General features: G+C 48.6%; 1 protein-coding gene across 1 annotated transcript; it reads right to left on the bottom strand.

Moving 5' to 3' along the window:
• Positions 1-4,075: 4,075 nt before the first annotated feature.
• On the bottom strand, positions 4,076-14,037 carry Glul (glutamate-ammonia ligase). Its single transcript, XM_021632856.2, has 7 exons — positions 13,882-14,037; positions 10,844-11,022; positions 8,894-9,055; positions 7,104-7,250; positions 6,518-6,645; positions 6,126-6,325; positions 4,076-5,678 (listed from the first exon to the last, which is right to left on the bottom strand). Exons 2-7 carry the CDS (start codon positions 11,007-11,009, stop codon positions 5,360-5,362), a joined length of 1,122 nt encoding a protein of 373 aa, XP_021488531.1. The 5' UTR covers positions 11,010-11,022; positions 13,882-14,037; the 3' UTR covers positions 4,076-5,359.
• Between the last annotated feature and the right edge of the window lie 1,477 nt (positions 14,038-15,514).

Here is a 15,514-nt window from a genome sequence, read left to right as displayed (position 1 = left end):
ATTAAGACAACCTAAGTAACTTGCTGAGGGAAAAGGCTCCCAGAAGAACAAATAATAGAGTGATAGTAGGACCTAGAAGGACACTTCCTCCGTCACATAGGACTGAGACACCCCTTTCATTTATTAGTGGGCTCCCCGCAGTAACTCACTGTAGACAGGGTCAGACTCTCTTACAGATTAGACACAAGAGAGGAGAGGAATCCGGAGCCTTGCTTTTAGAAAGATCAGAAAGCTGCGCACGATAACAGAGGTCTGGATTCCCAGCTCTCAGGAGGCTGAGGCAGGATTACTACAGATTTGAGGCCAGCCTGGGCTATATAGCAAAAGAAATTTTGAAAATTTAGTTTGTCTTTCCATTCCTAAAGACAGCTTTTCAGCTCACCCAATTTTTAGAAACAAATTTACAAGCCCCTTATCTACTTTTTAAAGATGCTGTTTCTTGGGGGAGGGGAGGAAGTGAATCCTAAATAAGACCAGAACTGTGTAATGTGTGTGTGTGCTCTTACAAACCTAATTCTGTGCATACAGATATGTTCATTTACATATGTGAACTGTGAATTGTCTTTATTCTTCATGCTTTTTAGTACTTATATTTTTATGGTGATTGGTCTAAGGCTTTAAAGCATCAAGGCTCTAATCTGCTCAGTTTGTTTACAGTAGCAATTTGCTTGAAGCCTTTGGGGTCATGTGATGAAGGGCCACTTTATATTAGCTATAACCCTTAAAGGGACAGGCAGCTCATGGCCGCTTGATTGCAGCTGGAATCAAGAGCAAACCGATAAGCCTTCCCTCAACACAGGCTTCATCTGGATCAAAATACTGGTAGTGAAAAAGAACAAATTGGACCCCTTAAACACATTAAAGCAGGGCTTCACCTTGTAGGAACCCCAGAGCTGGCATCACACAGCCAACCAGGGCCTCATGGATTTGACCACCATCCAGCAGACTTAGAGACTTAAAGCTCACACAACTGACTGATCCTTAAACATAACCCATCAAAACAAGCACTGAAGGCAGTGACAGGTCTGATGACATCGTGGTGAGCAAGGAACGCAAGTCTCTGCTTTCCTGAGGTTTCCAACGGCAACATCCTTCTGAGTGAAGAAGCATCTGCTCTCCCGTGATGTCACTCTCCAGACACTGTGCTGGAACAGGGCTGGAGCAGTAGCTGGAGTTGTGAAACTTTGGGTGAGCTAGTTGGAGAACCAGCACCATGCCTCAGGTCAAACTCCTTACCTTCCAGTGCTTCATCCTACCCAGATACTGACTTCCCCTGGTAAGAGACTCCTTAAAACCCTGTTGGCCTGTGATGCCTTTCAGCTCCTACCCGGTGACTGACAGGACGCTAAGTTCATCTTTACTTTTGTTTTTCAAAGGGAGGTAGGCCAGGCTGCCCTCAAGCTGGCTGTGTGGTGGAGAATGACCTTGAAATATACTTGTGGGCGACTGTCTCAGCTGGGATTACAGGCTCATACCTGATTTACATAGCTTCCTGCTTGCTAGGCAAGTGTCCACCAGCCCAGCTCCAGCTCTGGGGTTCTGGGAATTTATGTTTTAAGACTTTGTGAAGAATTTGTGACAGAACACCGCACAGTAACAAGGAGAGAGCTGGGGCCTAACACCAAAAGACATCACTCCATTGAGCTGGAGCTCCACTCTGTCACTTTAAGGCTGAAGGCTTGGCAAACATTGCTTAATATAGCCCATTATTCTGTTTAATCTATCACTGATAAAGTTATCATGTAACTGTGTCTGTTAAATGAGGAAAGCAAGCAAGCAAGCAAAAGAGAGAAAGAAAAAGAAAAAAGGTAAGAAGAAAGAAAAGAAACAGAGAAAGAAAGAAAAAGAAGAAAAGGAAGGAAAGAAAAAGAAGGAAAGGAAAGAAAAAAAGAAAGAAAAAGAAAGAGAAAGAAAGAAGGAAAGAAAGAAAGAAGAAAGAAAGAAAGAAAGAAAGAAAGAAAAGAAAGAAAGAAAGAAAAGAAAGAAAGCAGCCATAGAAATACAAGAGGATTAAACCATAACCTGGAGGTCAAACCTAATTCTAGGTTCCAGGGTGAAGAAGGAAATATTTCTCACCCAAATCCTGTTCCCATTAAGTTAGAAATCCTTTTCAAGTAACCTTGAGAAGAGAACTGGTTACAATCAACAACAGAACAATCAAAATCGCTCAGGCCTCTACCGCTTCGGTCCACCTTTAGAGTCCAGAAAAAGGAAACCGCAGCTGGGAGGAATGGAGGGGAAGAGTAGCTGTTCTTAACGTAAACGCCAGGAAAATGCTAAGGGTGGAAGAGGGAACTCAAAAACAAAAAAACAACAAAAAAGGATTTATGTGTCTATGATGGCTGGCATGTACATATATGCTGCATTTGTATGCCTAACTCTCAGGGAAGCCAATGCTACCGGGTCCCCTGGAACGGGAGTTACAAGTGGCTGTGAGCTTTCCGATGGGTTGCTGGGATCTGAACTGGGGCTCTCCCCAGAGCATCAAGCACTTTAAACTGATGAGACACCTCTCCAGCACGAGGGCAACTGTGTCAGACCAACAGGTGGCAAGCTGGGACCATGCTCAGTAAACCACCAGGTTTTTATCTACTCTATAAAAGAAAACTGTCACTTTAAGAACTGTTACAACAGGCCTCCCCGAACTCCAAAGCGGTACTATGTACCACCTTTAAATTTCTATGGCTCACAACAGCAACAGAGCTCTTTATAGTATTAGCAGGGTGCAGTGAAACACCTGGGAGGCAGAGACTGGCCTCTGAGACGAGGCTGGGCTATGTCGAGAACTCCAGTTGAGTCCCTTCCTCACAAACCACCACATAAAGCAAAAATAGTGGAGCCAGTACTTTACTAGATAAGCTGTTTTTACTATCTGGGCATAAACACAGCAGCATGGCGAAGGAGGAAGTGCCTCTTCAAGCCTAGTGAAAAGGGTGCCTAAATAGCCAACAGGACAAAATCAGTGTGAGGACTTAGCCAGGCATGGTGGCACAATGTGGGATCAGGATCAAGACTTTTAAGACCAGCCTGGGTTAATGAGTTCCAAACTGGAACCTCCAGGGAGTTGAGCACAGATGTGCAAACGAGGAGGTTTGGAAGTTCCCAAGCCTGGGAACACAGGATTTTCAAATTAGGCTGGGCAACTTGAGGAGACCCCACCTCCTAACAATAACAAAACAAGAGAACCTAGTTCTCGGCCAACTAAAACCTAGGGCAAGCTACAACCTGGGCACACCAGCCTTCAGTAGCTTCAACAGGGAAGTACTGTGACTCTCTGCAGCTGAACTCAGGAATGGGGGCCGTAAGACAGTGTACCATGCTGTATTAAATAATCTGATAAGACAGGACTGTCAGTGTCAGATAAACCAAACCCTGGTGCCGGAAGTCAAGCAGAGGTTCCAACTTGCCGGCAAATTTTAGCGACTTAGTCACCCTGAGGACAGCTGTGAAAGTGGCCAGGCCCAACACAAAACCCTAATTTTGCCTTTTAGATTTTTTTGTGTTAACTTGATAGCATGATTCTTGAGCGTGAATTCTGCAGACAGCACTGCTTTAAAATACAGGATTAAACATGGAACTAGGAATTGCCAAGACTAAAAGTGCAAAACCTAATCGGGAGCAGAACTATGAAGCTAAAGGCCACCCTGGTCTGCATAGTGAGTTCCAGACCAGACGGACAACCCTGTCTCAAAATAATAAATAAAACTCACACCTCATCCCAATTTATAGGAAAGAGCTAGTCAACATGACTTCATTAAAAACTAAAAAGCAAACACTTTTTTTTTCTATAAACAAGACAGAACCACTCCTCCTTTCATTTGATAGGAAATGAAAAAAACGAACTAGCATGTGGTTGTAGGTTTTGTTTTAAGCCACAAAGAAACAAGTCAGAGGAAATCTTACGTTAGGTTGATTTATAAGTGCTGCTCTGGCAGTTACAGTCTGTTTACAATGAGGAGTTATCTAACCAAACACACCATATGTGGCAATTAGAGGTCATCATGGCAAGAGAAAAACCACAGCTGGCTTGCTGCCGATAGCACAACCAACCAGAAAACAGCAGGGCAAGCAGGGATGGAGGTGGAGCATGTTTATTAGAAAAGAGCAAAACTTCATAGGATTTCTAAGGAGGAAAGGAATATTATTCTTCTGGGAGAGAAGGCACTAGGACACAGAATGACAAGTGATTTCACTGTAGGCCTGTCCTCAGTTCCTCCAAGAGCGAGGCGGAAGGAGACATTGAAACAAACAGGTGATTGTGCAAAGTTAGAAACCCTACAGATCTGATTAAAATCTAAGCTTGGTTTGCTTTTTAAAAATGTAATATATCAAAAGTGACCTGCTTTAGTGACATGCTAGTCCCACCAAAAAAATATAACCCCAGTAACACCTCCCCCCACCCCCGTCAGTAATAGTGTTCAAGTTGACCAGCCAACTCATAGTTCTAACTCGTGTGGATAAGTACTCGTCTTCTAAAGCTAGGCATAGGGCCGGGTGGTGGCAAGCTGTGCCGTCCCACCTGCTGCCTGCCCAGCACCTGCTCCTGCAGAGTGGGCAGGGAAACCCTAAGAAGCTGAGCCCCAGATAACCAACATTCCTGGTGCTGTATCCCCATGCCCTCATCCAATCAAGAGAGCCTAGCCAAGCTCCTCAAACCTGGCACCCAGCGACTAGGATGGTTTTCTCAATTAGAAAAAAAAAACATATATCCACACATCCATATATATAACTTTTTTGTTTTTACATTTAAATATAAAAATACTATTCTGCTTTGTGTTATCAATGGAGGACCACGAAACAAACTTTTTCTTCCTTCACGGTAGGGCCATCTGTCAAGTGATACACTGAGCTGCGCTCATGGAGGGCATCAACGCCCCTCCCCCGAAGCACAGACGAATGGTACAAGGGACCGACCCCCAACACCTCACCTAACTCTACATTTGGAATAGAAAGTTGGTTTCACCTGGATAACAGCTAACAGGGGACCTGTCAATCTAAGCCGTTGGGCCTGCCCTTTCAACTATCCTGAAGTAAAAAGGTCCTTCCCCACCACAAGTACACCCGCTTTGTGACAGCTATGCCTACTGGACATGCATTCCTGATGAGATGAAGCAGTGTTAACGTTTCCCTACCCTCCTCCCCTAGAAAGCTAAAAAAAAAAAAAAGTGGGGCTGGATGTGTAGAGATTCAGACCTTGACCCCTCTGTTCTGACCATAAAAGCAAGATTAACTGGGCACGAGGAATAAAAAGACCTTGATATTCTATCCTTTTGTGTTACAATGGGGGACAACTGGGAGAGGAAAGAGTTGGAGTGGGGTGAACTAAGAAGGGCTCAAGATCACTGTAAGTCTTGTCCACTTAATTTTTGTATTGGAAGGGCTCGTCGCCAGTCTCGTTAAGAAGACATGTGCGGACGAGGGCTTCTGTCACCGCATAGGGGTCACAATTGGCAGAAGGGCGGCGGTCTTCTAAATAACCCTTCTTCTCCTGGCCGACAGTCCGGGGGATTCGGATGCTGGCACTTCGGTTGGCAACGCCAGCGGAGAAGTCGTTGATGTTGGAGGTTTCATGGAACCCGGTCAGACGTCGGGCGTTGTCCAGGCCCCCCTTGGGATCGTAGGCGCGGATGTGGTACTGGTGCCGCTTGCTCAGTTTCTCAATGGCTTCCTCGATGAACCTGGTAGAAACAGTAGACATGAGTGTCTGACCTTGTCACCAGAAACTGGTCCTTCAAGGGCGGGAGGGAGCAGGCAGGAACCCCAAAAGGCCGTGTCTGCCTTGTGACGCATGTCTCAAGGGCCTCCCTCAGGCTGGTCCTCAGCGTGCACTACAGACTGTCTGTTGGAAAGACCCCCCACACACACACACACTCACTCTTCCCAGCAGTAAGGATTAAGTACCCACATGCTTGAATTTTTACTTAGTTCTTCTTACTAAAGACCTTTGAAAGCCTTAACACACCTGTCATCCCTCTCCTAGAGAATTACTCTACTCTCTAGAGTGTCACCTCTCCAATGGGTACGAGATGACAGGCTTACGATGACCACGAAGAGCATGGCATGCATGGTGTGAGAAGCCCCTTCACTCCATGAGAGCAAAGATGGCTCCGGAAGACAGTACTCACTTCAGACCATTCTCCTCCCGCATGGCCTTGGTGCTAAAGTTGGTATGGCAGCCTGCACCATTCCAGTTTCCAGGAATGGGCTTGGGGTCAAAGGTTGCTATCACCCCGAAGTCTTCACACACGCGGTGCAGGATGAAGCGGGCCACCCAGAGATGATCTCCCATGCGCACTCCTTCACAGGGTCCTATTTGGAATTCCCACTAGAGAGAGAAGGCTCACCTTTAAAATAAGGCCAAAGCAGCTGCTCACCCCAACTCAAGCTCCTAGCTTGCTCTGCTCACCCCCCACTGTGATCCAGACTCAAGTCACCACCCTTGCTAGTCAAAGTCCCCATGGGCCTACCCTACCCTCAAGTCTTCAGAGAGAAGGGAAGACGGTCTAGCCCCGTTTACCTGGGCAGGCATGACCTCAGCATTTGTCCCTGCAATCTTGACTCCCGCATACAAGCAGGCCCGGTAGTGAGCCTCCACGATGTCCCTGCCATAGGCTTTGTCTGCTCCCACACCACAGTAATATGGACCTGAGGGAGAATCAAGACAGAGCAGTCTAGTCAGGGAATCCAGAAAACTAGAGGGTCCTAATACCAGCTTTCCCACTGGTCTCTAGTGCCACTTTCACCTGTCGGTGGGAGAATCTGGGTCATTTCTTCTTTGCCATAGCCTCAGTGGAGCCACCGCTTACTCTGAACTGCTTTTGATTTACAGTCAGAGGGCCACTTGAGAGAGAAATTTCTTGCCTTTACCATAGAGGTCCCAGACATAAGATTCAAGTTGTCAAGCCTAGTGGACGAGCACTGAGGCATTTCACCACCCTGTCACTTTAAACTCTAACCACCCCTGGATTTGAAAGATGCACCAAGGAGAGTTATCTTCTGCCAGTCTCCATGTCCTGATTCAGGAGTTGCTCCTACCTCTGGAGAAGGGGCTTTCCTGAATAGCTAAGTACTTAGGAAGGAAGCTTTTACCCAGGGGAACTTACCTTGGGGCCCAGGGAAGCCATTAGAAGGCCAACCGAAAGGGTGCCCATCTGTTCCCATGAGTGTGTACTCCTGTTCCATTCCAAACCACGGGCGCTGGTTGCTCACCATTTCCATTATCCGTTTACAGGAGTGCCTTAAGTTGGTCTCTAGAAATAAAGAATCATCATGCCATCAGGAGGGAGAGTCCTCATAAGGCTCACACAGCTGAAGTCACCACAGGCTGAACTGACCCGGGCCCAAACACTGGGTTCTATCACCAAGGAAAATGGAAGAAGTGAGGATAATTGTATGTTTGCAGGAAAAGGCTGGGAGACTTTTTATAATTAAAGTCAGCTTTGCAATCTCAAGGGAAGGGAGTCAGAGCAGAACTCATATTCACCCTATCTGCAAGCTGGCCACCTTCCAAGCACAAGCCAGGCACTTTCACCCTCTATTCACAAGCCAGCTGCTTCTGGTTGGCAGAAGTATCCCCTAGTTTCTCAGGCACTTAAAGCCAGATCTGTCATTTTATTGAGAATAATTTGTCCATTAGGTTTACATTCCAGGTGAGTTTAGGTGTTAAGTCATACAGTATTGTACAGTACTGGCTGGTTAAAAAATAGATGAGAATAACTGGAAACAATGCCCAAGCTAGAAAAAAGTAACCCTCTAACGGAGCCTGCGGTATTAACAACCTTCATTTCACAAATGGAGAACATGAAGCCCAGAGAGAGGACGTTGGGTTGACACGCCCAGGTTACAGGACAAGCAGCCGAGGCAGGAGCCTGCACGCCCTTTATCAACAATACTGCCTTTTAAAACAGAGGAGGTTACAGGACAAGCAGCGGAGGCAGGAGCCTGCACGCCCTTTATCAACACTACTGCCTTTTAAAACAGAGGTACCCAAGGTACAGGGCCACCACGCCTTGCTGGCAGTGCCGGAGGGATTTCACAGAAGAAAGACCTCCCCAGGTTTAAAAAGCTACCTGAAAACTGAGCGGATAGCACAGCACAACCAAAAATCCACATGTGTAGCTAAGGGAAGCCTCAGGGCAAATGGCTTATCCAGGAATCTCATGCTCATACTTGTGAGTACATCGGCTCAATAACTGTCTTCAACAACTGTCTGGGGTAAACCAGCACAACCAACAGTTGATGTACATTACTCCCAAATGATCTGCATAGTCAGTCATTCATTTCATCTTCCAAAGGATTTTGACCACCAAGATGGCTCATGGGTAAAGGTGTTGCCACACAAGCCTGGCAACCTGAGTTCCATCGCCAGAACCCCCATAAATAGGAGAGAATGAACTCCACAAAGTTGTCCTTTGACTTCCCCACACCCAGCATGGCATGTCCTCCCCCAGGCATGTTCTTCTCTCTCTCTCTCCATGCACAGCACATATAATTCAGCCAAAAAGTAGAAAGATAGACAGACAGACAGACAGAAGCATAGGGAAAAGTATGCCAAGAGCACTGGCAATAAGTGGCAGATTTGGTATTTAAACTCAAAAAACTCAACAACTCAACTGTAGAATACAGGTCTTAAATCTACCAGCAGGTAAAGGCCGTCACTGGGGACTATCAGCAAACAGATAGAAGAAGATTCAACACCTTTTGTACAACCAAAAAAAGGGACCATGAAAGGATGGACCACACTGTTTTCAGCACGAAAGTTCAGGGTAGAAGGATGGCTATCCTGTCATCCCTAGATTCTTAAGGACAGCCTTCTCAATTCATTTCAGAATGTCATCTCCCTTTTCAGGAACCACAGGCTGGGGTAGGACATCCACACCTTTCCCATACGCACCTGCAGGCTTCCGGTTGTACTTGAAAACTTCACAGAACACCAGCTTGTTGGGTTCTTTGCGGAAGGGGTCCCGAAACATGGCAACAGGGGTGAGATACATGTCGCTGTTGGAACCTTCAGACTGAAATGTACTAGAGCCATCAAAATTCCACTCAGGTAACTCTGGGCCAAATAAGGATGGAAAATTAAATTAATTTTTTTAGAAAAATGTATTATTTTCACCTGCATAGTTGTTCCACTTGCATGTACGTGCAGGCATGTGCCTGGAGCCTGCAGAAGCCAGAAGAGGGGGTCGGATCCCCTGGAATTAGAGTTGCAGATGGTTGTGAGCCACCATGTGGGTGCTGGTAACTGAACTCAGATCTTCTGCAAGAGCAACAAGTGCTCTTAACCACATGACAGCTCACAACTGTCTGTAACTTCAGTTCCTGGGGTTCTTACTCTTTTGACTTCTGCTGGCACTGCACACACATGGTGAACACACACACACACACACACACACACACACACACAGGCAGGCAAGACCCTCGTACACATAAAACTAGAACACCTTTTTAGTGTGCATGTCCAGAAGACAACTAGCCTCTCACTCATGGTTCCAGTGCTCAATCTGTCTTTATCAGCGGTGAAGTACATGTGAATGAATCATCACTGGGGACAGCCTGATGATGTCCATGCCCACCCCTCCCTCTGCCTTTCCTTTCCCGAGATTTCCAAGAGCGGTGTATGACAGGAATCACCTGAGCTACAGCTGACTTCGCTCTGTAGAAGGCTACTCTATCACTTCTATTGTCAGACACTGAGGGCTAGTACATTTAAAAAAAAAAAAAAACAACTCCTGCCTGCTAGGCCATCTCATCTCCCTCCTCCCATCTCTCAAGGGCCTGAATGCTGAAGCTCAGGTTGTGCTCTTACAGATGGGGGAAACAGTTGTGCCCCATCCGTTGTTCCTTTTCCTACTGTTTTGGCAGCCAGCTTGTCTCTCCAGTTACCTCTTGAGTTCTCAGAAAATAACCTACCTACACTCTGCCAAGTGACAAGTACACAATAGGTGCTCTGTTATCTGGTCTTTCATTCATTCATTCATTCATTCATTCATTCATCAGAAATATCTTTACAAGAGTAACCTATCCTAAACCATCCTAAACTAGGTAGAAGGTGATAGCGGCCCTCTTTCCCTGAAGAGGGACAGCTATGGCTTGCTTGTTCTATACTGAAAAACGAAGGCCACAACTAAAATAAATAAAAGTGGGTCTTGGAAGTATATATAGTACATCATTTGAAAGTTTTTAAGAGTAGCCTCAATGAAAAACAAATTGCCAGTCCCCGGGAAACTGCTTTGGGACCCATGTTTTGCATCCAGAATCCTACCATATGAGCACTAAACACGGCACTCAAAAGGGTCTACAAAAGTGGTTCTCAACCTGCGGGTCGTAAGCCCTGGGAGGAGGCTGTCAACAACCCTTTCACAGGGGTTACCTAAGACCAATGGAAAAGAGACATTTACGTCATGATCCAAAACAGTAGCAAAATTACAATGATAAAGTAGCAACGATTATAATTTTATGGTGGGGGGGGTCACGACAACAAGGTAGCATGAGGGAGGCTGAGAACCACTGTTCTATAAACTGGATAGCCTATTCTCGTCGCCACAGTTCTTTCAAACTAGGTTCCTGGAGTTGGCCAGGTTAGCGACAACGCCGGCCTTCCACCCCCTACAAAAATGTGACCCAATATCTTCCCCCAATGTACCAGCACACACAAGATTCCTTCTAAATAAAGGCCTCCATTGTTGCCAGGCCTCCAGACTATGCCGCAGCTTATTTATGGGTGACTGCCTAAGGTCTGAAAAGCCCTGCTTTTGAAAAGCTTTGCAAACAAAACAGAAGGCGGGCTCTAAGGCCCTACCGCCTGCTCCCCGGCCCGTGTCCTGCTCCTGCCCGCGCTCACCTTCCACACTCTTGGGCTCACAGTCCAGGGTTCGGGTCTTGCAGCGCAGTCCTTCTCCGGTGCCGTCAACCCAGATATACATGGCTTGGACTTTCTCCCCCTGAGGCAGGGCCAAGTACGTTTGCTTGATGCCTTTGTTCAACTGGGAACTTGCTGAGGTGGCCATGTTGGAAGATGTTCTAGACAGACAAAAAGTCACTTCATTAACACCCACCCCAGAGGGGTCCAAGGCAGGAAGGGCGAGAGATCAGGCTGGATTGCGTGGTGACCGCTGGATTGCGTGGTGACCGCACTCTCCTTTGGAACTCAACCCAAAGGTGCATTATTCACTCTGCTTCTAAAAGTTTTATATTAGACAAAGATCACCCCCCTCAGGGGGGGCTGGTTAAGGGATTTTAATATCCCTTAACTTTGAAAGATAACAGGGGGGAACAAAAAGATAACAAGTTCATTACTAGAATGTAACTCATTACTGCCACAGAAGGACTTGACTAGTTTACCATTCTGTCTTCTGTTCTTGCTATGGCCTTAATGGACACCCAACCCATCCCTCCATCCCTACCTTTAGACCATCATTTACTCACTGGAGACAAGGTCTCACTATATAGCCCGGGAACTTTCTGTGTAGACCAGAATAGTTTCTGGTTTGTGATTCTAGATGCTTCAGCTCACACCACACCACACCTATTCTCTAGCTTTCCTCTCGGTGGGTTACACACCCAGCGTTAATCAACTGTTTGGTGAGCGTGGGTTCTGCCTCTGGCCTCGTTCGTTCCTCAAGACCAGCTGGGTGTCAGCTGCCTAGTGTATAAAGTACCAACTGATGCCCCTGAGGTGGCAAGTGGTGGGTTCTTAAGTTCTGAATAGTTTCTGCTTGCCTCAGAATCAGGTATTTGCCAGCCTCAGCTTCCTAAATGCTAGGAGAGAAGGAGTGCCAACACCATGCCCCAACTCCATATTTAGATTTAAAGATGGAGGTTAGCATATTCCTGGGAGGGGATTAAAAAAAAAAAAAGCTGTATTATATGCCACGACCAAGGTGGTAAAAAGTAAAGCCAGCCATACTCCAAAGAGTACACTGCTGACTTTGAGACAAGGAGCCTCTACAAAGCCCTGGCTGTCCTGGAAATCAGAGGATCCACCTGTCTCTGCCCTCTGAGAGCTGGGATTAAAGGTGTCTTTCCTTCACAGGCCTCAACTGCTGACTTTTCATTAGTGTGAAGAAAAGTCCTTACTCCAGAGACAAAAATAATTTCAGTGTGAAAATGACAGTATTTGAGGATTCCACCAGATAATATGAATGCCTTTGATCCCAGCACTTGGGGAGGCAATGGCAGGCGGCTCTCTGTGAGGTCAGGCTGGTCTACAAATCCAGTCCAGGACAGCCAAGGCTACACAGGGAAACGATGTCTCGAAAAAGAAAAAAAAAAAAATTAAGCTACAAAACCAGCTTCAACGTAAGAGGAAATGTCCCCCCTCCCTAACCGCCCAGGCTGGCTGGAAAGGGAACAGATTGTTCTCCAACGACTTGGGCAACTTTCTGAAGTACAGTGGCAAAGTTTCTGCGGGCAACTATCCATGTTTGCCCAAGTGAAAACAACTGCTTCTCCCTCCGAAAGCCTCACCCTTCCCCCGGGGAACAGAAGAACCTTCGCTGTCAAGTCCTCCACAGAACCAAAACCTCTGCCCACACCACTTGGTTACGGGGCCGGGACTGCGATTCTAGATGCTTCAGCTCACACCACACCACACCTATCTATCCTCTAGCTTCCCTCTCCCGTGGGTTACACGTCCAGCGTTAATCGATTGTTCGGTGAGCGTGGGTTCCTCCTCTGGCCTCAAGACCAGCTGGGTGCCGGCTGCCTAGTGTATACAGTACCAACTGATGCCCCTGAGGGGGGTCCTTAAGTTCTGAATAGTTTCTGCTGTTGCCCGATGCACCGGGGTCCTTCCTCTCTGCCCTTTTACTCACCCTAGCCACAGAGAATCAGAGATGTTGGGGTTGCCCTCTTTCCCCTTTGGCTTTTTTGGACTGGTTTCCTGCTTGTCTTCGATCTCGGTATCTCGCTGGTCCAAGCAACGGTACTTTCTTAGGGAGGGCGACGGAGAGGGGGACCCAAAGCATTCGGGGGGGGGACCGCAGCAATAAGCAGGCTGATAGGATTTGGTCCTAACCCGCGCTTTCTCCCCGCTGTTCACAGAGTAGGCAACGAAGCCGAAGCAATTAGGGATATCTGAGGACAGACAACAGCCATCCTCGTCGTCTTCAAAGGTTGGTTTCTTTGAGAATTTGCGGCAGGGGGAGGATCCCCGCTTTCCGCCCCCGGAGGAGTTGGGGCAATCCACCTTGAGAGCGGCCCTTCCCACTTAAATGTCCTGAAAGTCAGCGCCCCGATCCTCGGGCACGCGTGGATCTCAAGGTTTCTCCCAGGGGGCCATACCCCGCTAGGGCAGAGGCAGGGTGGAGAGAGTTGGGCGACCGCGGGAGGCACCACGCGCCGCTGCTGCCTCCGCCCGGCCCAGCCTCTCCACTGCGGAGCCCCCCCCCACGGCCGCTCAGGGGCCCTGGCTCTCCATTGTTCGGTCACACTGTAAAGGCCCGGGACCCCGCGCCGGGAGCCGGCGAGCGGCGCCGCCAGCGCTGGAGACCAAGGAGCTCAACCAGACCCCCCGCAGAGCGACGACGGGGCCCCAAACGTGCTGTCCAGGAAGACCCGCGCCCACCTAAGGCGCGAGTGTACTCCCTGCGGGGACCACCCGGTCGCCCGATCCCCGCCCGTAAGCCAACCCAAGAGGGGCGGCGCCTCGGGCCTCCAGCGGAGAACAGATCAAAACAACCCACGACCCCGCCCTTCCTCCAGCCCGGCTCAAGCGGAGCCCGACGATCGCCAAGCAAGAGCCGGTCCTGGTCGCACGCTGCAAGCACGCGGGAGGCACGGGCGCAGCAGCATCCCGGGCCGCACGGCTGCAGACTGGAGGCGGGAGGGCGGCCCGGGCGGCCATGCATTCCTGGACACCCCCCCCCTCGGCGTGCTTACCTGTGCGGTGGCCGGCGGGGGTGACGGGGTGGGTAGACAGGCCGCGAGAGCGAGGCGAGGGAGAGCGGAGAGGAGGTCAGTGTGTGGCTCTCACAGGCACCGCTTTACTCCCATGCTCGGCTCTGCAGGCTCGCGGGCTGCTCGGCACTTTTTATTGGCAGCTCGTGCCCGCCCCCGGGCGCCCCGATTGGCTGGCCTAGGCCAGGAAACCCGCGCCCATCAGCGGCAGCGCGCCGGGGCTCCGAGGCCATTGGCCGAGGAGCTGGGCACCGCGGGGTGGGGCGAGCCGGAGGGAGAAGAAAGAAAGAGAAAGGGGAGTGGGGGAGGGGAGGCAGCGGAGGCCGAGGGAGGCAGGCGCTGAAGGTGCTGGAAGCCTTTGCTAACGAAGGTTCCTTAGCGACCTCTGGACCCTCAGACCCAGGCTGAGGCTTTCTCAGAGTAGCCCAGGCCTCGGCCCTTGCTGCTTTCACGGTGCAGTGGTTTTCGAGGAGAGCTGCCTGTGAAAATCCAGAATCCCAGAACCGAATTTTACCCTTTGTTTGTTGAGCGAGTCTGGGGGCGGGGTGGGGTGGAGAGCGGCAGGCAGACCCGATCAGGCCTGGAGGACTCTATCCTATCGTCCTGATTTTTTTGTTTGTTTGTTTGGTTTTGGTTTTTTTTTCCAGTGGGTTTGGGGAAGTGGTCAGACTGTGATTTCACGGTTTAATCGTAAGTGCGATGTTTCTATGAAGAGGATTCTGGAGGGTCGTAGACTCGTTTGATAAGTCGTTCCCGCCATCGGCACGCCTCTTGGCCTTTCAACGCTCAAGTTTCTTGGATCTGTAAAATAAGGCAGATGGAAGGACCATCAAGCAGACTTGAGGTCAGGGTGCACACTATGTGCTAAAGGAAAGATGTTCTTTCTAGGACCCGTTTGAAACATGGAATTCATCTAACCTTTGAAAGAAATGTTAGCCAGCCGGGTGGTGGCCTTTAATTCCAGCACTCAGGAGGCAGAGGCTGGCGGATCCACAGAGTTTGGGGCTAGTGTGAGCCACAGAGCGAGTTCTAGGACAACCAGGATTTCATAGAGAAACCCTGTCTCAAAAGAAAACTGAAAAACAAGAAAAGAAAAAGTCCCTGGCTTTATTTTCCAAGTCACTTATTGTTTAAGTCAGGAAAGTGAGAGTGTCTTGCTCCTCTCTTAAACCTGGCATGATAGCCGAGATAATGTGTGAATATACCGTAATCAGATGAACTGAAAATGTACCCAGAAGTCACCTGTAAGAATAGGCATGGCCCATGTATTGTTCTTAGTCCTGTGTCCTGAGCAGTCTGTTTCTGGTGCGTGAAATTTGATAGTATCTGGGCTTTATTATATCTTTCAAGAGCCCTGGTATTTGAGGTAGAGATTTTCTATTTAAGTGCCAGAAATCCATGCTCTCTCAGTGCCTCTGGAGAGGAAGGAACAGAGTTTGTTCTTCTGGTTATGTTTTGCACCACAAATATGAAAAATGAATGTTACCGGTGGCCACGCACACACACCTCGGCTTCTTGGGTCAGCCTCCATCTATTCCCCTTAAGTGTGTCTAACGGTGTGGTCACAGCACCCATCTCAAACGGGGTTTTTGGTGTGCTTTGGACTGGAAAGGCA

Source organism: Meriones unguiculatus, chromosome 11 (genome assembly GCF_030254825.1).
Source record: "Meriones unguiculatus strain TT.TT164.6M chromosome 11, Bangor_MerUng_6.1, whole genome shotgun sequence".
NCBI lineage: Eukaryota > Metazoa > Chordata > Mammalia > Rodentia > Muridae > Meriones > Meriones unguiculatus.
This window is presented reverse-complemented; position numbering and strand designations above follow the sequence as displayed.